A 23,481-nucleotide genomic window follows, 5' to 3' on the forward strand; every position below is an offset into this window, starting at 1 on the left:
CCGGTCGGCCGCCTCAACAATGGAGGCACGGAACATGGCCCATTCGGGCTCAATGTCCCCCACCTCCCCCGGGACATGGTTGAAGCTCTGCCGGAGGTGGGAGTTGAAACTCCTCCTTACAGGGGATTCCGCCAGCCGTTCCCAGCAGACCCTCACAATACGTTTGGGCCTGCCAGGTCTGACCGGCTTCCTCCCCCACCAGCGGAGCCAACTCACCACCAGGTGGTGATCAGTTGACAGCTCCGCCCCTCTCTTCACCCGAGTGTCCAGGACATACGGCCGCAAGTCCGATGATACGACTACAAAGTCGATCATCGAGCTGCGGCCTAGGGTGTCCTGGTGCCAAGTGCACATATGGACATCCTTATGCCTGAACATGGTGTTCGTTATGGACAATCCGTGACGAGCACAGAAGTCCAACAAATTAATGCTTTATATGTCTCCAAATCCATGTTGGTCTTTACTCATTTCGTGCTAACAACCTTTTACATGAACATCCACAGTCAGATAACCAGGGTGGATCTTCTGAGTTGATTCCTCCCGGTATGTTAGAGATTGTTATGTCAGATGTATGATGTATGATGAATAAATAAACAGAGACCCTGAGAGTGTGGCACTTGCCCAAAAATCACTCAGTTGTGTCCCATTTCTCTTTTGGGCAGGTCAGGACTGGTGTATGAGGTTTAAATGAAGACGAGATGAAAAAGATGTTCACGCGTTAGATCTGCACACTGTATTCTCCGTGAGCAAAGAATACAACCTTTAAAATATTTATGCTGGCAGAAGGAATTCCAAAGCAGATGTAGTTGTGATCCATGAACTTGAGATGAAAAGGAAAGTCAATTCACATTGTCCTATATCATGTATCTCCTCAATTTCAAGAAATTACAACCACAACTAAATGGAACAGTTACAAATAAACAACTCAAAATTTAGTGCATGTACTTTAATTATTATCAATTTATTTCACCAAGAAACAATATTTTCATTCACTGACAATGCCCGTGGAAAGGCTCTGGAACTAAAGGACCATGGGAAATGTTCAATATCCTCTCACAGTTTCCATCATCTTTCATGTTGTTTTCACCTCCTTCTTGTATTTCTGTCTTTACTTCCAGCGACCACCCACCTTCCCCTTGCCATGGACCTTTTTACTGAAGGAGAAAGAGTGAAGAAAAGAGGTAAGTAGATATGTGCTATGACGTGGAAAACTGAAAAATGTTAGATTTAGTAAAGAAGTACTCACAATTTCTGAGCATGTTGGATTCTGTTCAGTAACACGGTGATCTACATGAAGCACAGATAAATTGATATGAAGAAATAGTGTGAATGCTTGGTGAATGATTAGATGATCAGTGGTATCAGCAATCATCACACCGTGATCATTACATCTTAAGACTGTACTGTCTCACTGTTTCATTTAGTAAAATATTGCTGGAGATATTTTTACTGGCATTCTAGTTATTATTTGCAGTTCCTATTCATATTTTAAAATATGCATTCTATTCAATGGCCAGTAGGGGGCAATAGGGCAATCTTTTTTTACATACAGTTTATGTTTATCTAACATTTATCAGGCCTAAAGGCACTAAGCAGGTGGTTTAACACCATCAACAAATATCACATTTTTTTCAAAGCAACATTCTGCACAACATTGACCTATTGGATTCCGAACCCTTTATCTATTGGATACGTTTTATTATGTCTATTATTTCTTGCTTCACGTTAAAACCCATGCCAAATTGATATCTATGCAATGTGAGCAGATGAACTTACCTCATATTTCTGGTGTTTCATTTGCTCCATGTAATCAAACTTATCAGATTCCAGCTGGTAGATCAAGTTCCACATGTCTTGGGCCCGTTGCCTAAGAAATAAAAATAAAAATTTAAAAAGTACCCATTTTTGGTCATTTATGGGGCTGTTCTTTGTTCAGGTATGGCTAACCACTGTTTTTTATTAGCAGTAGTTACCTAGTTATGATCCCTGGATATGATTTTCAGTGAATTTGCTTTGGTGAAGTGGATCTTTTTTCAGTTTTCAACTTGTAAAACCATGTAATGCAACAATGTGAAAACAGAAAAATGTGGTTTATTTCTCACAGTCTATTTTGTGCCTCTGAGTTTAGCCATGACTGAACAATATTCCCCGAAGGAGTTTAATATCTAAATAACGTATTCAAAATTTATTATCAAAAATTAAAAACACTGTTGGAGGTCTGCAGTACTGTTTGAAGACACTCACTTGAGACCATCCTCCCTCACATTCTCAGTCCCCATCGGCTGCCGTCTGTCAGCCAGAGTCTTCTTCTTAATCTCTCTGGCCGTCATTCGCTTACCCTTTCTCGTCTCAGCCTGGAACAAAACAAACAGTCCATGGTCATCCTTTGTATTCTCCTGTTCACATCATCACTGCAGCTGACAAGAGCAGATGTCTGACCTTAGCTAGGAATCCTCCAAAGTTTGCTCCCATGTTTGACAGAACTTTTTTTTTCTTTAAGTCATCTTCAGCCTTTTTCTTAGCCTCCTCTTCTTCTTTTCTGTGACGTTCCTCCTGCCAGATGGAAAGGGATTGAGAAACAATTCTGTGATGTGTCATATCATAAGTCAGTATTTTCTTGAGATAAAATGTTTGTAATCCTAGAATGTGCCAGCCTAGAGTTTTTTCTGTGGAAAGACTCAGGAGACTCTGTGAAAAGATTTCAGGAGCCTTTTTCTGAGCTGGTTTGGATGCTCTGCTGCTAGAAAAGCTTCTGCTGGTAATTATTTTTTTTACATCTATTATTGCGCATAATCATGGCAATGGGAAACTTGTTAACCTGTTGTAGCTGCTAACTGAGCTTTCCAAAGCCCAAATAATGCCTGGAAAAAGATCCCAAATCAAGATGAGTTGTAGAGGGGATGTCTCGGATGCAGAGCAGGAAAAAAATGGAGAAAAAGGAGGAGGAAGTTTAAACAATCTCTTCCCTTTGTGATCATGGTAAGGAATCACAGGCAGATAAAATGGACAAACATACACTAGGAAAATCAGGAAAGCAATGCGATTTTTTTTCATGGAGACATGGCTGCAGGAACAACTCAAGCACATCTCTACTCAGCTTGAAGTCTATATGGGCAGATAGAGACTGCAGACAGAGATGTAACAGTGAAGTAGGAGGATTACAGTGCTAGTTGTCAACAGATAGTGTAACCCTGGACATGTCACTGAGTAGGAGTGTCTCTGCACCCCAGATATTTTAACTGTCAGTTGTGAGTTGTTGTCAAGCTATAAAAATACCCCAACCCATTGACGGCGACCTCTGAAGATTTCTCGCACACGCCTTTGCAATACAACTTTCTACATGTTTGACAGCTGATTTATATTTAATTTTGTTATCTATCTACAACAATAGCACATCTTTAATAATAATTGATAATGCAGCTATAATAAATACTAATAAATTATTACTGAATTTAATTTGATTGAACTCAACTGAACTGAATCCTGCCTTAATTTGTTGAGCTGGAGTTGGATGGTTAATGGAGACCTCTTCACGCCAATAAATATATGGAGTATGTGCAGTACATGTGTGTGGAAGTTTGTGTGTGTTTATTACCGCAATCCTGATCTGTCTGTCCTTCTCCTTCTCCGCTCTAACCCTCTGGATCTCGGCTCGCTCCGATCGACGTCGCTCCTGAGAAAAGTATTTACGATTAAACGCTTAAAAACTCCCATAGTGGTTTTGAATCTCGATCAGTTGCAATAATTAAAATAACTCACAATCCGTTCCTTGAGGTAAATAAGTTCTTCCTCATCTTTCTTCCTCTGCTCAAAATGTACATCAATCAGAGTATGCAGCTCCAGTGTGTCCTTCTCCATCCGCTTTCTGTGGATGTCCTGGTGAAGCAAAGAGAGACTGTGGCCAAAGGAGACAAATTGGCACCATCTTAAACATCTCAAACCTTGAAGAGTTTAAAGTGGTAAAGCTAACGCTATATATAATGAATTTTACTCTGTTATGCTTTTATGTGAGACAGTTATTTTGCCATGATTTTCTATACAGAAGAACTTCCATTTTGCTCAGCCCTGCATGGTTGATGCCACCTATCAGCTGAGTCCGTCAGAAGCTGTGTCAGACTCAGAAATGTTGGAGGGCTCTCGATTACATTCAGGGCCGGCCCAAGCCTTTATGGGGCCTTAAGCAGAATTTAATTTGGGGCCCCCCTACCATCACCTCAGCTCCAGATGCCTCATTATTCCATAGGCTACACTGTTATGTGTGTAACGGACCCACAATCATTAGCATTATTTGTAATCATCTTACATTATACAGGTGTCATTCTTGTTTTTAACCTTAAAGGGATAGCAAACTCATAAATATGGTTTAATTAACTTCTACATAAAGAGTGATGTATAAGTATGGCTCATTAATTTAACTATTTGAAAGTAACATCAGCAGGCTGGAGACTGCATTTATAGTAAACACGTTAAATAGTTTAATTTCTTTCAGATGTGCAATGGTGTGCAAAATTTTCAAAATCCAAATACAAAATAGAATCAAATGACATTCACATTATCTTACAGAAAAGTAAAGTTGTAATCAAAATTAAATACTTAAATAATAAATACACCCCCTGGTGGCGTGGGGGCCCTAAGCGACCGCGTAGTTGGCATATGCCTTGGGCCGGCTCTGATTACATTACTTTTAAAAAGATTTAAAAGATGGGAAGCGTTTGCGCTTACCATTTACTATTAATTTATTGTAGTTGGTGTTTCCATTTAGACTGTAGAACCTGCTTTAAGCGACTGAGGTATTTCGATATTAAAACCGAGTTGACGCGCTTGGACCATACCGTCACGGATGAATGAGAATCCTGTTGTGTTTGAGTTTTGATGCAAACAACTCCATTTATTTTGCATCTCATGCTCTAAATCACATATCTCATGGTTACATCCGCACGGAGCATAAAGTGATGCTGCCCAGCGGTCAAAAACTTATGGTCAAAAATGAGCCCCCAAAGATACATGCAATTAGGGTTGCCAACTGTCCCTTGAAAAACGGAATCATCCCGTATTTAGAAACAACAGCACCTGTCCCGTATTGAAAAGGGACGCACTTTGTCCCGTATTACTGTGAGAGTCTAGCCTGGGAATTCCCATGCTGCTTTGCGCTCGATTTCATTCTCACTGCAAAGTCAGCCTGGAAACCACCGCCCTTATTTTTGCCAGAGTTTGGGAACCAATCACAGAACGGGGGGGGGCAGCAAGACGATGACGACGTCCATGCGCTACACCGAAGCTTGTAGAGTGTTAATCCAACATGACAGCGGACACAACGTTACCGTTCGATGCAGCCTTAGAAAGTGTTTCGGAGTAGATTCACCCTAGGGTCATTTGAACCGTGACATCCAGCCAAGTAGCCCACCCGAAGTTTTTCCGATATTGGCTGAACATCAGCTGAGTTACTGAGTTATCCCGAATAGCTTAGTACAAGCGCTAACGGACCCTGGCAGTATCTCCAAAATTACCACACTAAAATCATATGCCATGACACCAAACTTCTACAGTAGTACAAATATGGTCTGTACTCACAAAACGATGCATTTGGAAGTTTGTACATAGTCCAGGAGTTTATTATTATCAACACAAGCCTGATAGCTTCTCTGCAGCCAAAGCTTCGTTGACGTCACTTCTGGGAGCTGGGAGCTTCAAAGTAAGATGAGGGTTGATCTACTACTGTAGACAACAAAGCAAGGCTGCTCAATTTCTCCATTATCAAAATAAATTCACAACTCTACAACATAAAAAATCATGTAGAACATAGCATATAAGCCTACTTTGTTGTTAATTTAAGTAGCTTAGAGCGCAAGTTTGCTTTTATTTTCCATTTTTTTCTTCTTCCTCGTCGAATTTCTGTCGTCATCTGGTATAAGTGATACAATTGGCTATGAATCGCGCGCAAAGCAGCATGGGAAGAACCTGACGTCATTTGATAGACATTCGTAGCGCCCAATAAACGGCTCTAGGCATTCGTAAACCACGCCTCAAATACGAGAAAATGCACACCTAGTTCCCAGACCACCATCTCATCGAGATTGTGGACGCGTCAGCCAGGCTAGTGAGAGTCTAAAAATAGTCTAAAAATGAATAACGGGGCTTTATATGAAAATGTACGAACTTGTTCCCAGGCCCTGTCCTGCTCTGTGACCAATGAGCTGACAGCATATTCACACACGAGAATACGCTGTCAGCTCATTGGTCGAGGAGGTACTGTTGCTTGTGGAGAAGATAGCGGAAGACAACAAGGCAGCATGCATGGGTGACAGTAAGCAGACAGCTTTAAGCAGTGGTGGACAAAGTACTCAACTCCAGTGCTTGAGTTAAAGTATTGATACTCATGGTCAAATCTTACTCAACAACAAGTTCAAAATTTTACTCAAGTTAAAATACTGAAGAACTTACTTTTAAAAATACTTAAGTATTCAAAAGTACAAAGTACATTTTCTAATATTAGTACATTGCTGTATTGTTTTATGAATGCTTTGAACCATGTAACTCTCTGAAACCACTTAATGTAGACTTTTTGCACCACTCTGCTACAAAATAACAACAACCCGGCAGCTCTAAGCTAACAGTGCAATAGTACACGTTCATTCATTCATTGGTCTTAAAGTATTGGTGAAATAAAAACAGATAATGCCTTATTTAGAGACTGTATTGTCTCTGCCCTGTTCTCTCCTGTTATATGGATATACGCCGATCTCCAGTGATCTAAATATCTTCCGAAGGACGCCGACTTTCACCAAACTGTTATCGGTGAGTAGATGAACGTATTTTATGCCAGAAATAAGGTCCAGGTTTAAAAAAAATTAACTTCTCCTTTAAGAATGATACTTATTTCATTCAGTTAATTTTGGTGTTTTGTATTAAAGTGAATTGCTGGATAATAATTTGTTTTCCATGTGTTCATGTCACTCAAAAAATATGCATCTAATTCAATTCAGGTTTGAGTCAAATAGTTAAAAAATCGTTTCACTCACAAAAAAAGGGGCTAAAAAATTCACCAGGCCAGGAAGGGGGAAGGCAATCGGGTCGGCCGGCCCTTCTAATGAGGTGTCCCTTATTTATTTTTCAGGGAGTTGGCAACCTTACATGCAATATATAGACTGAACCACCAATCACAATATGACAATTATACACAACAATTAATAGATCTGCTCTTACATAGACCATTGGAATTTTGGAGTCACAGTTGATCATCTGAGGGATACACTGACCAGACACTGTGCATGCAGTGATTTGGAGCAACATAGATGTTTTTTGTCGGAGAAAATAGTGACAAAGCAAACAGTTTGATGCAAAAGTTGAGCAATGTAAAACTTTGTCAAAATGATATTTTTCAAACTGCGATAAATTGTTTGAGGTTTCAGTGTTATGGTGTAAAAAAGATTAGCTTTTATGTGGCCTTGTGAAGGGCTCTTAGTTTAGCTTCCTAAAAAAAAAAAGAAAAATAAAGGAGCTGTGACTGAATGTGATCTACGATGTAGATTTACGTTGTAAGTTATGGTGCAACTTACATCAAAATCCACCCTATCTCCCTCTGGAATTTTTGGAGGAGCAAGTTGGGTAACCATGGGTCTGATGAAAAGAAAACAATAACTTTAGTAAAAGAATTGTGAGAGAAAAACAAGCAGACTATAGTGAGACACTCTGGATTGAAGGCGACTGAACATACTTGGGCTTAGGACGCTCCTCCTCTGTCAAGGAAAGACAAAAAAAATTTGCAAAACATGATCATGGGAGGATTTATATATTTCCATTTGGGTGATGAAAGGACATTTTAGAAACATATTTAATAAAACCATTAGTATTACTGAAAGCGCAAGCATGGGACTCAGAAAAGACCTAAAACTGGTTATTTCTACTTATTTATGACAAAAAAAAGTGCAAGAATATCCAGTTTGTCCAATACAACTTCCTAACTCATCTTGTAGTACAGTGAAATTCTAAGATTTTGAGCATACAGTGCTATAAATCACATTAAATGTAAGGTGAATAAAAAGTAATAATCTCGGAGATGTACTTGCTCCATAAAATACAACATTTGATCTTTTTCTTACACAGTGAGCTTTGGTCTTGAAAGAGTTTAATCTAGTTTGATTTATCAAAGCAGATTAAATTAGTTAGATAATTAATTTGGGGAATGTGGTGGTGAGCTTAAGAAAAAACTTATTTTTTCCATATTAAGGGAACAAAAACTTTGTACTGTTTCTCACCTTCTTCCTGGGCATCTTGATCTGATGGACCAGCCACATAAAAGCATAGTGAAAGATGCAAGGATGGCAATAAAACAATACATGAAATGACACAGTAGTCGTTAATTATGGGTGACATGGAAACATGGGGCATGGGAGAAGATGAGGGAAGAAGAGAAAGAAACCATAAAGGTATGAAAGAAAGGGAAAAGAGAGAAATAGATACAGAAGAGAGATGAGATGGTTGGAGCAGGACCACAAGAAGGATCAAATTGACATTTGATCCGACAGAAGCAACAAGCTTAAAGAAATAGTTCAACATTTTGGAACGTACATTTATGTGCTTTGTTTGACAATAGTTAAAAAATGCTCTTGTTTATATTCCACTAATATAAAGTTCAAATTCCACAGGTATACAGCTTAAGTGGTACAAGTAGTGACCTAGCTTTTTCCAACTTTTGCTAAATTAAGCTAATTTAGCTAAGTTAAGCTAATTTTTTTCAATGGAGGAACATGAGAGTTGTAAAATTATCTGCACAAGTTGTCTGCACAAGTTAGAAAAAATATCACCAGTGGCACTTTAAGGGTCCAGTGCTCCTAACTATTAGCTGCAAAGTAAGTCATGCATGTACCAAAATGATGGAGTATTTCTAAAACTATCATTTCCCTTCATGCAAACAGAGCCACAATATTCACTGGCACTAAAATGTACCACCGACTGTGACTGCAAGGAAATGTAATCTCGTGGAACATTCAGTGAGCATTCATTATTGCATATTGTGCATATGGTATTTTTTGTACAGGTAGATAACATTTTCTATTTGTACAAAAAATTCAATAAATTCTTTGAGCCTGAATTTATATCATGAGGATGAGTTAAACCATAATAGGTGGGGCCAAAGATCCACAATCCATCTTACAAATCTCACCTACTAAGGACTTGAACATTATTTTTCATATGCTATGTGTTGGTGTTTTGCTGCCACTTACAGAAAGTCTCAAAAATATATGAGACTGGTGCTGTTGTTGGTCCTTTAGCTTTGCTCTTCTTTGAAATAGACAGAAGTCACTGTGGACAAAGATCTGCTGTGTTTGAATAATTTTTTGCTGGCTTCTTACGAAACTTTTGAAAATGTTTTGAGCTAATCTGTGGCAGCAATTTGGCCCGGTCCGTTGGGGTTTAAATACTCAAAGAACATAGAGGCGGAGGCACAGCACATCTGTGTATTGTAACATGAATGTCAGAATATGAATACATAAAATGGCTCTAGAGGCAGAAATAAAAAACTTTTACAACTTTTAAAGACACAATATATTCCAAAACAGAAACTTGGTATCATATTTTTAAATTTGGTGGGATATTTTTTAGGTCAGTTGGCATGTAAAGTCGGGAGCAGAATGTTGTGATCTACGGTTCAACTTTTGAGACATAGATTAGGCGTGTCATACTTTATTGTGTGCAAAATAAATTCAAAATTGTGCTTTTACTTTTAAAGCCTTTGAACTGCTTATCTTTTGACACTTGGGGCAGCAGAAAAAGCTGAAAACAGTGACATATTATCAACCTATAAAAGTGGTTATGGTTATATGAGCAAACATTTTTCAATCAAAAGAAGATTCAAAGCAAATTTAATGTTAATTTGTATTCATGTATTTGTCTAAAATTCGCTGTCCCTCTGCCAAGGACAGTTTTCATCACTGTGAATTATTTTGTTTGCGCAGGTTGCAAAAACTCGGGATCCATAGTTTTTCTGAACTGAAGGAGCTAGCATTCTTGCCTGTCTGCCCTTTGTGCTGGTGAGGAGACATGTTATTGCACATTCTTTGAGATCTGAATAATATTTGTTTGATTTCTGTTTTGAGAGCTTGCACCTTTAAAACAAAAGTTCCAAGATGATGAAATGAAAAAAGCAGAATGTATGAGCAACAAGGCCATGGAAATATGTCAGATGATTTCATACCAACAGGTGGAAAAGTTTGCATTAGCTTTTTTTGCATTAGTCTTTGCCCTCTTTCTTTAAGTGCATGAATATAAACAACAGTCCACCTACATTGCTTTAATCTTACCTTGGTATTCCTGCTGCTCTGATGGCCCGGACCAGCACAGTGTCAGCCATTAGGAAAGCAGGATAAAGGACAAGTTGATAGGTAAGTGCATTACCCTTAACTCAAACAGTTATGAAGAAGAGATTCAGAAGTGTTAGCTAATTATAGACCTATATCCAATCTCCCTTTTATGTCTAAAGTTCTTGAAAAAATAGTTGCAGCTCTGCTTTGTGATCATTTACATAGAAATAATCTGTTTGAAGAGTTTCAGTCAGGATTCAGAGTGCATCATAGCACAGAAACGGCACTGGTGAAAGTTACCAATGATCTCCTCTTAGCCTCTGATAGCGGACTTGTGTCTGTGCTTGTCCTGTTGGATCTCAGTGCTGCATTTGATACGGTCGATCACAGTATCTTATTACACAGACTTGAACATGTTATTGGGATTAAAGGAACTGCATTAGGCTGGTTTAAGTAATATTTATCTGATAGATTTCAGTTTGTTCTTGTATATGAAGAATCTTCCTCACACACCAGAGTAAGTAATGGAGTTCCTCAGGGTTCTGTGCTTGGACCGATTCTTTTCACTTTATACATGCTTCCATTAGGTAACATTATTAGACAGCATGGCATAAATTTCCATTGCTATACTGATGATACTCAGTTGTACTTATCTATAAAACCAGATGAACCCAATAGGTTGGTCAGACTACAAGCATGTCTTAAAGACATAAAGACCCGGATGACTCAGAACTGTCTACTTCTAAATTCAGACAAAACTGAAGTCGTTATCTTTGGACCTGAGCGTTTCAGGGAGAAATTGTCTAGCTATATAGTTACTCTAGATGGTATTTCCTTGGCTTCTAGTTCTACAGTGAGGAACCTTGGAGTTATTTTTGACCAGAATTTATCATTTGACTCACATATAAAACAGGTTTCTAGGACTGCCTTCTTTCATCTTCGTAATATTGTTAAAATCAGGAACATCCTGTCTCAGAGTGATGCAGAAAAACTAGTCCATGCATTTTTTACTTCAAGATTGGACTACTGTAATTCTTTATTATTGGGCTGTCCCACATATTATCTGAAAAGCTTGATCCACAATGCTGCAGCCAGAGTTCTGATGAGAACTAACAGGAGAGATCATATTTCTCCAGTTTTAGCTTCTCTTCATTGGCTCCCTGTTAAATTCAGAATAGAATTTCTTCTCCTCACATATAAAACTCTTAATGACCGAGTTCCATCATATCTTAAAGATCTCATTGTAAGATATTTTCCTAACAGAGCACTTCGCTCCCAAACTGCAGGTTTACCTGAGGTTCCCAGAGTTTCTAAAAGTAGAATGGGAGGCAGAGACTTCAGTTATCAGGCCCCTTTCTTGTGGAATAAGCTGCCAGTAAATGTCCAGGAAGCAGACACCCTTTCCACTTTTAAGACCAGGCTTAAAACTTTCCTTTTTGATAAAGCTTATAGTTAGGGATGGCTCAGGTGATCCTGAAACATCCCATAGTTAAGCTGCTATAGGCCTAGACTGCTGGGGGAGCTCATCTGTCACACCTTTCCTCACTTTACTCTCTTTTTCCCCTGTTTAATTTCTCAAATGATATTATGTACATGCAAAATTATTGTGGTCATTAACTCGTATTTCCCTGTTCCAACAGATATCCTTTGAATGGTGTTACAGTGCCCCCCCCCCCCCCCCCCCCCCCCCCCCCTTTTCTATCTTCTCAAACCCCAGCTGGTCGAGGCGGATGGCCACCCTTCCTGAGTCTGGTTCTGCCAGAGGTTTCTTCCTGTTAAAAGGGAGTTGTTTCTCTCCACAGTCGCCTCAGGCACTCTCAGGACGGGAGATTGGACTGAAGACAAGTTTCGGTGCAATCTGTTGGTTTTCTTAGCTAGGAAATTGTTTTTGAATTGGCTCTATATGAATGAATTGGATTATTTTATAAATAATTATAATTACAATGAATTTAATTCCAATTGGCTTGAATTGGACTTTATTATTTAAGTGCCTGAGATGACATTTGTTGTATTTGGCGCTATATAAATAAAAATGAATTGAATTGAAGAGGGGGCTGAACAACTTCCAGGTTTTTTGAGAGCATCTCAGACAGCAAGGAAAAATATGTATCATTCTTAACATCTTTTCAGCATAAATATAACAAAAACATTTCTTTTTCCCTATTTTTTCAAACCATACCTCCATCTTCCTCCGCCTGCTCAGTCTCCTCCAGCTGCTCAGGTTCAGCCTCAGCCTCAGCCTCCTCCTCCTCCTCAACTTCAGGCAGGACCAAGGAGAAACAAGTCAGATACAAGTACAACGGTGGGGAGAGGTGTTTTGTGCAAACACAGGGTGTGAGATGAATATGTATGCATGAACTTACCCTCTACCTGCTCCCTGCAGAATTGAAAAAAAGGAAGCAAGATGCATATTGTTAATCAGTAACAATCATGGATTTATACTGGGGTGAAGTGTTGATAAATGGTATGAAATTATATACTATTCCACTCACTCGTATTCTTCTTCGATATCTGACATGGCTGCAAAAAGAATAAACAGTTGACAGTTACATGAAGAGGATCTTGAAACTGTGGAAAAGAGTGTGGGACATGATTCGTTGGTATGTTTCTCATGGGGTCAGCTTATTTCTGTTCTAATTTTTGAGACGGATATTTTCAGTTTGAGCTCTTGGAACTTTTAGTTCTGACAGAAGGCTCTCTCTCCAGAAGCACGCCTGTAATGTTGGCATGTATACGATAGACTGGTTGACCTATCCAGAGAGCACCCTTCCTGTCATACAGTGTCAGCTGAGACACATCAGGAGAACACATATGATGGATGAATATAGCCCATATAAAATCAGATTTCATACAGTCTTGTGAAAAAGAAAGTACACCCTTTTCAATTCGAAGGTTTTTTTTCCGTATCAGGAGTTGATTGAAAAGAATAACATGTTCCCTACCAGGTCTTAGAAATGGGTAACATGGATAACGGCATATGCCATATTGCACTGGAGTGTATGAAAACTAAGCACACTCCATGTTTCAGTAGCCTAGTTTTCAGCAATCATTTGATGCTGTTAGTCTTTCATATCATTGTGGTAGAATTTAGGTCTACTCTTCTTAACAATGTGGCTTTAGTCCATTAAACTTAGCTGGAATTCATTCATGCACAACTATCTTAAAGTCCCATCACAGCATTTGAATCATCTTGAGTCCTGTCCAGGTCCTGTGGCTGCAGAACAAGCCAAAATCATCAGCCACAGTGCTGTTTGTGCTGATATTCTGCGTTTGGTTTTCATCAAATGTGCTGCTGTTCATTATGACCTAACATCTCCACATTTCCATCTGTCCAAAGGAGATTGTTTTTCTTGAACAGCTGTCTTGAATGTTTTCCACTTGTGTATAATCTTTCTCTCTGTGGAATGATGGACTCCACTTAGTTTTTTTTCTCAAATTAACAATGACACAGTATATCATGTGTTGTTGTTCATGTTTTTTTTAAACTTCAGGACTTACTTGCCAACAAATGCAGCATAACGACAGTGGTTTTTCGAGGAAGTTAGGCAGTCTGTGATCAATCACAGAAGCAAGAACAATATAAGAAATAAAATGGTTACTTTACTTTATTTGTATGAGTTCATAAGATAGTTTTGGGAATATCCTGTTTTGTATGAATTTTAGAAAATGATTTCTAACTATAGAATTAAATGATTGTCATGTAACAAATGACCTAATATTGCAGGCTTGAAGGCAGTCACTCATACATGGCAGAGCCATACTTTCTACACTCCTGAGATTAATCACTGTGGAGATAAAGAAACACACAGAAATTCGACTTTAAATTGTCCCTCTGAGCAGCCATTGTTCTGACATAAAATTGTCACACAGATTGACATTCCCTGTGGGTGTGTGCAGCTGACACCTTCCTGGCAGGAAGCGGAGGGAGATTGATGTAGTGTTAACAGGTGAGAATGTGACACGCATCAAACACAAAGAGGCTAAAGTAGATTGTGTTTCTGTCACTTTCTAGTGTCTTATCTCATCCTGTCCACCTATGTCCTCATTCACACTAGCTCCCTGTGCCTCTGTTAGTTCAAAGAGTGTGGTTTTGAATGATATGATCTGCTTTGTAATGGTGTAGCTACAGATGAACACATTTTGCACAAAAGAAAAAAGAAGATATCTCAACACCTAATTTTGACATCATCACATGCCCAAACATGGTTCTAATTACTGTTGGACTACTTAAAATGGCAAAAAATTGCTTCAGGCATTGCCTTTCTTTTCACCGTCCCAACTTGCCCTCCTATCGTCATACCTGCTCATTCTCTCTGTCGTCAGGTAAAATTTAGAGCAGCCTTGAGGCTGCTCAGTTTAATTAAAGAGACAGTGTCCTGTCTTGCCTGTGTCTGCTGCCGGGCCAGCAGTCATGCCAGATCCAACAGCTTGAAATAGCAGAGCTTTCAACAGCACATCAGCAAGTCTCAAATATTTCATATAGGCCTACTGATCCCCATCTCATGCCTTCCCTCACACTGTTTAAATAGAGTGAGGGAGACCTGCATTTGCAGCAGCAGCCTTCAGCTTCCATGTGACCATTTTCCTTTCTTGGTTTAAAAAAACCCAACAAACAAACACACTAAATCCTTTTTATCCTAAAAAAGACAGATACCACAACCATATACAGAAAGTAAATATGAAGTTAGAAAAAATGGTTTGTGTTAACTTAGCTTAATGCAAAAACCCACAACAAGACTATTATTAATTGCGGCAACCAGGAAACAGAAACCTTACATAAGCTTTAATTTTTCTTTACATCCTCTTTTGTACTGAATTAAGCCTAATTTTTTTCACTTACACTGATCGAACTGTCACCTGAATCAGAGTTGGAAGCCCCTGTAGCCAAAGTGACACATTTTAATCACAAATATTTTCAGGCTGTAAAATCCACTACACCAAACAGCAGAGGGACACAGTGACTGAGTATTCAACAGCCAAAGAGACAGACATCCAATTAGGAGTTGGTGGAGATCAAAACAGCTAATCAAGAGGGAATGTCAAGTAGCAGAAACATGACTATTAATATTTGCTAATGTTGCTCCATGTCTGCTGGATAACTGACCCAAATAGCAACAGTGCACTCAAAGATTTGCCATGTTCACCTTAAAATATGATCAGTCTTGCTTTTACAGCATGGTCATTTATTTGGAAATGTCAGACACATCATCAAGGAGAGAAAATAGGATTTTGGTGCATCTGATGAAATATAAATACATATATATTTTAATTTTTTTTTTTATTAAAGGGTAAGGCTTTATTTTACTGAACTGGTCTATAAAAGTAAGACATGAATAAAGGCATCAAGGATGGGACGGGGAGGGTACAGAGACAAGACAGACGGATGAATGAGAGGCGCACATGAGAGGCAGTTGGAAACCGACCATTTGGAGCTAAACAAAGGGAGGGAGGGAGGGAGGATGAAAAACCAAGGGATTTGGGAGAAGTGTCATGTTCCAGTGGGCAACAGGCAAAGGTCTTGGTGGTCAAGGACAACAAGTGTGGTGTGCCAGCAGAGCCGAATAATGAGTGTGCAAGAATAGGCTGAGCACGATAATGTTAAATGGAAGCTACAGTTTGCTATTATTAGGTTCAAAAGAATAGTAGAAAGGGTTATTAAAATCCATTTGAAAAATTATCAAGATGTAATAAAGCTTTATTTGAAAAAAGTAAACCATGTATTTTGAGCCGGATCGTGTACATAAAACTGTGGGACAGAACTGGATTTTAGTTGTTTGATGTCTTTTGAACTAGATTTTGGAAAATGCCATTATTTTGACGTTACATCTTGGAGAATGTGCTTTTGAAGACCTTAAATTGGTTAAATGATCAATGTGATGCAACAACATTCAGGTGCTATAGTTAGCTAGTTTGACTGTTAAAATTTGTGAATGAGTTTGGCAGAGACTGCTAAGTAATAACATGAAGGGACATAAGGTCAGACTCACTGCTTAATAAGCTGTCACACCTTTGAGAGCAATAAGTAAAGAGGAAACTAAAAGTCAGCTAACAGTTCTGTGTCCTTGCTGATGTTTGCCAATTCCTAAATGCTATCTTTTACACATTTACAATTAAACTGGGTTCTCTCCGGGTACTCCGGCTTCCTCCCACTGTCCAAAAACATGCATGTTAGGTTAATTGGTGTCTCTAAAATTGTCCTTAGGAGTGAGTGTGAGCGTGTATGGTTGTTTGTCTTGTTTGTCTCTGTGTGGCCCTGTGATGGCCTGTCCAGGGTGTACCCTGCCTCTCGCCCATTGACCGCTGGGATAGGCTCCAGCCTATCCTAAAGATGGGTACGCTGCTAAAAATCTGTGGGTACACTCCAAAAACAAGCTGATTAAATCCTTTCCTATGATGAGTAGTAGTGTGTTTACCCTCATTAATGGCTAAGGTGGTATGGTGGCTATCTCTACCTCCCAGGGGGAAGTCTTTTACTATGAAAACATTATGAGATGGCATTACACTGTCTTACAGGCTATTTTGAACAACAATTTATATTGAGCATGACTCCCTCAGATAATTACATTAGTTTATCATTTCTGCTTGATTAAAGGTGGATGTCAGCCCCACCCAGTGAAACTGAAAGTGATCAATCTCGTCTCATTTTGTCTGCAAGTTGTAGCTGTCAGGTTCAGAGCCTCTGTGTGAAATGATGCAGTTCCTAAACGTGTTTCTATAAAGAAAAAGTTAGTTGTGCTCACTCTTGTTGCCAAAACCGCAGTACCCTTGTTGAAAGTTTGTGTCTGTACTGTAGTGCAGAGGTGAAACTGATGACGAACCCGACCACTTCAGGGTCAGGCTCATTAAAAACTATCCTATTGCACTCCAAAACCAAACATAAGAGGTGTTGTTGTTGTTGTTTTTTTACAAGTATAAATAGACCTATACTGTAGTCACTTAAAGCCAGGACTGGGGTTATTTAGTTTTGCCCCGCCTTTCTGTACAGTCCAGAGGCAGAATACCCGGGTGGGTGTAGGCAGATGAAACTGAATTAGAAAGCACTCACTGGGGAAGCGATTTGATGTCTATGTGTGAACGATACGATTGTTAGGTGAGGTGGAAAGAGAACATTAACTTATTTGAAATGGAGACATAAGCCAGAACGTTTGGCCAACTCAGAGTAATAAAAATACTGAGGGTAGATGTGAATACTGTTTACAAGTGAATGGCAACATAAAAGTCAACCGCCCAAAGGTTGCTCTTTTAAAAGGAATTTGAATTTGTTCTTTGTGGTACATTCAGGGATGTTCTTACAGAATATGTCTGCTGTAGAGAAACAGCATACTTAGAAGGCAGTGATACTGTAGATTTGTTTTACTTGGTGCTCAAAAAACAATAAAATGCAACAAGGTGTTGTGATGGATGACACCGTAGGGAAACTAGAAAGCAGTTGCTGGCCAACAAAAAAACACAGTTAATCACTTTCATTTTAGCTGTATTTGATTTTACTGTTATCCAATGAGAACAAAACCAGACAGAGTAGATTAAAAGACAGACATACCTGTATGAAGGAGTGGTATCAGCAGACACAAGAGACAGATAGAATGCTATTATACAAAGGCAGAGGCAGTTTTATACCAAGAGTTTGGAGGGGCAATGTGTGTGTATGTATGTATAACTGACTGAATGACTATGTGTGTATGCATGCTGTGGAATTACTGTGAGTCTGAGCATACAATACAAGAATAACTGCAAGTCTTTGCACATATGTGTAGGTGTATGTGTGTGATCAGGGCTCCAGGCCACAGGCGGATTAAGCAAAGGCAGAAAGATGAGCGCCTCACAGGATTAGGGAGAACAGAGCGATGACCTCACTGGACAAATGGAGGGGTGCCACAGGGCAGGTGGAAAGGGGGGCTGAAAAATAAAGAGGGAGGGTGTGATGGATGGAGTGAGGGAAAGCTGCCAGAGAGATGAATGGAGGAAGGCTTTTTGTGATGAGACAATGAGTTTTTTTTCATTCATTACAACACAGAAAGTAATAAGAAGTAGAGGTAGTTAGTCAGTCTGACAGCTGAAGAAGGGATGGATGGAGGAGAAAGATGATGCATGTGGGATAATTAGACTGACTGAATCTGTTCAGGGGCAACTGACAACTCGGAATCTTCAGTCTCTGGCTTAGAAGGGTCATGTGAAAAAAACATGACAACCTCTTACAATTCTCAGGACATAAACCAAATCATCTTGTCCATTCTCAGTCTTCAAATTAGGTAAACACAACCTCAAATGAACAACACATGACATATTACATCTTTTATTTAACAAAAATTAAACTAAAATGTAGAGAATCTGTGTGGAAAAACTAAACATACTCCGACTATTTACCAGCCAGGTGCTGCTAAATTAAATGTCCTTGATTCATCGATCATCAGCAGGTGTGAGCACCTCTGTAAAAACAGAAGTTTTGGCAGTTTGCTGGTCTGGATCATTCAGGTGTGTGTTAACATGATGCCAAGGAGGAAAGATCATCAGCAATGACCTTAGTGAAGCAATTGTTCATCATCTGTTCCCATCAATCTGGGAGGGGTTATGAGGACATTTCCAAACAATCTGGAGTCCATCATTCCACAGAGAGAAAGATTATTCACAAGTGGAAAACATTCAAGACAGTTGTTAGCCTTCCCAGGGTTAGACGTCCCAGCAAGTTCACCCCAAAGTCAAACTGTGCAATACTCACAGAAAACCCAAGAGCTACATCTCAGACTCAACAGGCGTCAGTTAGCATGTTAAGTGTTAAAGTTCATGACAGTACACTTAGAAAAAGACTTTTAGGTAGAGCAGGTAACGCATTTTCTCTGTGTAAAGTCACAGCTGAACAAACCACAAGACTTCTGAAACAATGTCCTTTGGACAGATGACACCAAATTGGAGATGTTTGGTCCTAATGCAGCACCATGTTTGGTGAAAACCAAACACGTTGTATCAGTAAAAACACCTCATACCAGCTGCTCAGCATGGTGGTGGAGGGCTGATGATTTGGGTTTGTTTTGCAGGTTTATTATGTCATTGGTAGCAATCAATCCCCTGGCTGAGAATTTCTGCTTTGAATCTCTAGAGAACCACTTATAGTCTTATAAAGCGAGGTCAGAAAGCCCATATGTGCAATGAAGACGTTTTTCAGGAACCAATCCTATCTACTGGTGGGGTGGGGCTGTATGGTTGAAAAAAGAAGCTTGTAAGCTACGAGGGTTTACACACACACGTTAAACACAAGCTAGGTTGAAAAGACAGTATAATCAAGGCCCAGCAAGGAACCAATGCTCTGACAGCCAACTGGGAGATTGGAGTTGTAAATAACTCGCCAACGTAAGTCTGCATGGTCGAGAGCTGGGTGGCCATAAGCTTGACCAAGAACTACCCATGAAGTTGCTTGACTGTGAGCTAGAGCACTAAACTAGCCCTCAGGGGAATTAGCTGGCATCTCCAGAGCTGCAAGAGCTTGGAGCTTGCCGAGCTTGCTCTCCTGAGCACTTGAATGGGAACTTGGGTGAGATTGACTACTTCAGTGTTCCAAACCATTCTATGGGCTGCCCATAGAAAACTGACATGGGGGTCCAAAGGGGCAAAGCAACTGTTGGCCCCAAGTGGGCTTACCCATATAAAACCCATATGGGTATTCTATGGGATAAGTGGGTTTGCCCTGCCTAAAGAAAACCCACAGTGAACCCATATTTACCCACGGTGAGCCCACATAGGCATGTTTGCTGGGTGGAAACAAGAGGTAGCTAAGCCGATTAAGGCAGCTTGAGATTGAAGAAGCGGCTCTGTTAATGGATATCAATGGCTCTAGAGATGTAGGCCCTGCCAAGCAACCTCTTGGCTTATTCTTTGCCAAGTAAGCCAGAAATTAGGAGCCAAATGAGCTGGGCCTTCTGAGTGAAGCTCTTGCTGAGAAAGTCGCAAGCTAGCCAGCTAGAAGGTAAGCTCTGTCTAAGCGAGTCTGCTCCCCACCTGACCCACAAGGTCAGTTGATGTCCCTCTTGTCCTTTCTGGCTCTGCCTAATACTTTTGAAAGCCATAACAGGGGAATATAACACAATTATGACATTTCTAGATACATGTGATCTTGTATAGTTTAGCTTCCACTTTTTGAGAATTGCTCTCTAACTCAAACACAACAGCTGTTCTAAACATAACATAGTATATACAGTCAGAATAAAGAGCGAAAGCTAGTGTCAGCTGATGGTGGGTGGGGTTGTGGGCGGAGTCGATTAGCATATGCATATATCTCATTTTGCTGACAGGGTAGTAATACCACAGCCCTTTTACAGACAGCCGTTCCACTTCCTATTCGCCCCATTATAAAAAAATTGGCTGCAGTTCAGTTGATTTTGTCTGGGGGCGCTGGCGAGCGAGTGCAGAATGACCATTGCTATGGCCAGCTGGCGCTAATAACTCAAAAAATGTCCCCGCTAGCGGCTGAAAACCTGAAAATATTACTGTGATTTCTGACAGAGGGATGTGGATTTATATCGAAAGTACAATAACCTGGGAGTTATAGCTTTCTGTTTTCTTACAGGTCTGGCAATTGCGAGTCAGTCTCCGCTAGCATCTAGCTAACGGAATCTGAAGAACGCACGGCTGATTACGACCGGCTTCTTTACGGCACTTGTCCACTGTGCCAGAGTGCTAACCTGGTGCTGCTAACAACAACCAAAGCTAAACCAGAGGCTAGTCAGAGAGCATGTAAAAGGGCTGTGCTGAAATCTGTAACTATTTGAGCTAACACCTCTCTGCTAGCTCAGCGCTAGGACTGACCATGCCGTAAAGTGATGCCACATGCGTGACGTCACTCGGGATGCAATACTGACAATAAATGTGTGTTTTAAACAAATCTAGTGAGTCTAAAAAATCAAAACAAGTGCCGTTTGAAAGGATAATTTATCCTGCCTTTAGGAAAATTAAAATAAAAAAATATAAAAAATTATATCCAAAGCAATGGCTGCATCTAAGGTGGATTTCATAGTATCACCAGAGAGTTCTGCCTGCTCTGCACTGCTTCGTTGGCGCCCCTAGAGTGCAGTACCACCCGGAAAAAGCCGCCAGCTTTCCCTCTCCTCATAATAGAGACTCTCTGGTAATACCAACTGGAATGTGACTTGAGATTTTTAAGTTCCTCTCCTTCTTAAAATAAGTAAACTAGGCTATATATCCAACAACAGTATGTGTAGCGGAAGCACCAAAGTAAAAAATAAAATGATATTGAGTTACAACTTCCTACTTCCGAGATACAGATATGGAAGCGTTACAAAAGGAATATCAAATACTGAATGATATATTTTGCTCCAAACAAAGCGCCAGAGTTGTGCTTTTTATTTTTGAGTTTAAGCATGAACTTTTGACATCCAAAAACATACTCTGAAGAACAGAAATGTGAGTTACTTTCATACTACATCAGAGCTCAATATTTATCACAGCTCTATTGATACCATTTTTAAATTTTTGTTCAGTCAATTGAGCAAATTATTACAAATCTTCTACATCCAGCAGATATGACACAAAACATTCATTTGGAGTCATGCTTAGTCTCCGGAGCAGATCCAGAAATAGAATGATTTCTTAATCCGTTTGCTTTTTCCACGAAGGGGAATGGTGACCGTTCACAGAAAGCGCTCCATACCAAAAGAGCCAATGACAACAGTTACTCCATCTAAATGATTGTAGTCATGGATACAATGTACGCAGATTATGTGTGGCCTGGTGGCTTGGCACAATGCGTAAGAGACTTTTATAACGCAGGAGCATCACTCTTTTGTGACCTTTGAAATCCTATTTCAGACTTTCCCACGAGAACAACAAGTAGGAAACTTGACTGATCCCACAGTGTACAAAGTCCAACATACAGTAACTTGTCAACCCAACCTTTTACAAACACAGACAAGCTTTCATGTCAAATTTATAACTGAAAGTTTGCATTAACTGATAAAATTATTCTAAAATGACACCCTATAACAAACCAAGGTGAACTGAACCAAGAGCTGTTGTAGAACTAAGTGGAGTAAATACTTAATTTTGGTTTTATTTGAAATTTTACACTTTGAGCTGCTTTCCAAATCAATCAGTCATCAGCAGATGTCTAACACATTAATCAATCATTCTTTTTATTCATTTAAAAGGAGGGGTGGGGGTTGTGATCAAGTTAATCCACCACTGAGACACATCTGAGCCAGGAAGGGAGGTACTCAAAGATCTGTGTGTAAGGGAGAGTTCACAAACACACCAATTTAATGAGTGCAGGTAAAAAAATGCCAATTAATGTCTTGTTTATTGTAGAATATGTAAGTCTGTTGTACAGGTGTACCTCCGAAAGAAGAGATAAATTGTATTACAAAAATGTGTGGCCCTGTGGACTGGTGACCTGTCCAGGGTGTACCCCGTCTCTCGCCCGATGAACGCTCCAAGCCCACCCTGCAACCGGACCCACAGATTCAGCCCGTATAGAAAATGGATGGATGGAATCCTACTTGATGTTATTAGATATAATCAGATTTCACAATTTCCAAACAAAGTGGCGACGCTTAATCGGATCCCATCTTTATGAGGCAGATGATGCGAATGAGTGTGACCCCGCACATGCATGTCTTACCACACCGGGGGAAAATGATCTCTTCATACATAATGCTGGGTACAGATATTTAATTAAAATGTTATTAAAAAGCATCCATGATTATGCATGTTCCTTTATTAAACCACAAATTAGACTTTCTTTGTTTCCTTCTTTCTTTGACTTCTATGAACTCAAAATCATCTCTTACCCCTGCTGTTTTTACTTAACTGTTTTCTGGGTGTGAAGCATTACAGAGAGTAGCTCAGTTTGTGTGAGCAATGTTTCAACCCTTGAGACACAGTCATCAATTTAAATAAAAGCAGAAGGTTTCACCTCTCAAATGGTTTTTGTTGAATGTTTTTAGCTTTTTTAGAGGTTGAACATTTTTAAGTTTTCCAGAGAACCGGAAAAAAAAAATAAAGAAAAAAACCCTAAAAACTGCATTTATTTCACTTTTCAAACAATATCTTCTGAGAGATATTTGCTCCTTCTTAACAAAAAGTCTGACAGACTTCAGGATCGATGTCTTTTTTTAGTGTTCTCATAAATGAAGATTTCAGTCGTGGAGAAAAAAGACGCAGCGTGAGTGTGACG

General features: G+C 39.6%; 1 protein-coding gene across 3 annotated transcripts; it reads right to left on the reverse strand.

The window, feature by feature from the left end:
- Positions 1-931: 931 nt before the first annotated feature.
- On the reverse strand, positions 932-17,911 carry tnnt1 (troponin T type 1 (skeletal, slow)). 3 transcript variants are annotated; one of them, XM_075453825.1, is made up of 15 exons: positions 17,842-17,911; positions 12,794-12,821; positions 12,665-12,678; positions 12,481-12,558; positions 10,302-10,319; positions 8,256-8,276; positions 7,715-7,736; positions 7,557-7,617; positions 3,760-3,876; positions 3,596-3,673; positions 2,440-2,553; positions 2,245-2,354; positions 1,777-1,867; positions 1,247-1,287; positions 932-1,154 (listed from the first exon to the last, which is right to left on the reverse strand). In XM_075453825.1, exons 2-15 carry the CDS (start codon positions 12,817-12,819, stop codon positions 1,109-1,111), a joined length of 837 nt encoding a protein of 278 aa, XP_075309940.1. In that variant the 5' UTR covers positions 12,820-12,821; positions 17,842-17,911; the 3' UTR covers positions 932-1,108. The 3 variants fall into 3 exon arrangements, with proteins under 3 accessions (XP_075309940.1, XP_075309938.1, XP_075309939.1); XM_075453823.1 differs by lacking the exon at positions 17,842-17,911 and adding an exon at positions 13,800-13,833; XM_075453824.1 differs by lacking the exons at positions 8,256-8,276; positions 17,842-17,911 and adding an exon at positions 13,800-13,833.
- Between the last annotated feature and the right edge of the window lie 5,570 nt (positions 17,912-23,481).

The sequence above is a fragment of the Odontesthes bonariensis genome, chromosome 21 (assembly GCF_027942865.1).
Source record: "Odontesthes bonariensis isolate fOdoBon6 chromosome 21, fOdoBon6.hap1, whole genome shotgun sequence".
NCBI lineage: Eukaryota > Metazoa > Chordata > Actinopteri > Atheriniformes > Atherinopsidae > Odontesthes > Odontesthes bonariensis.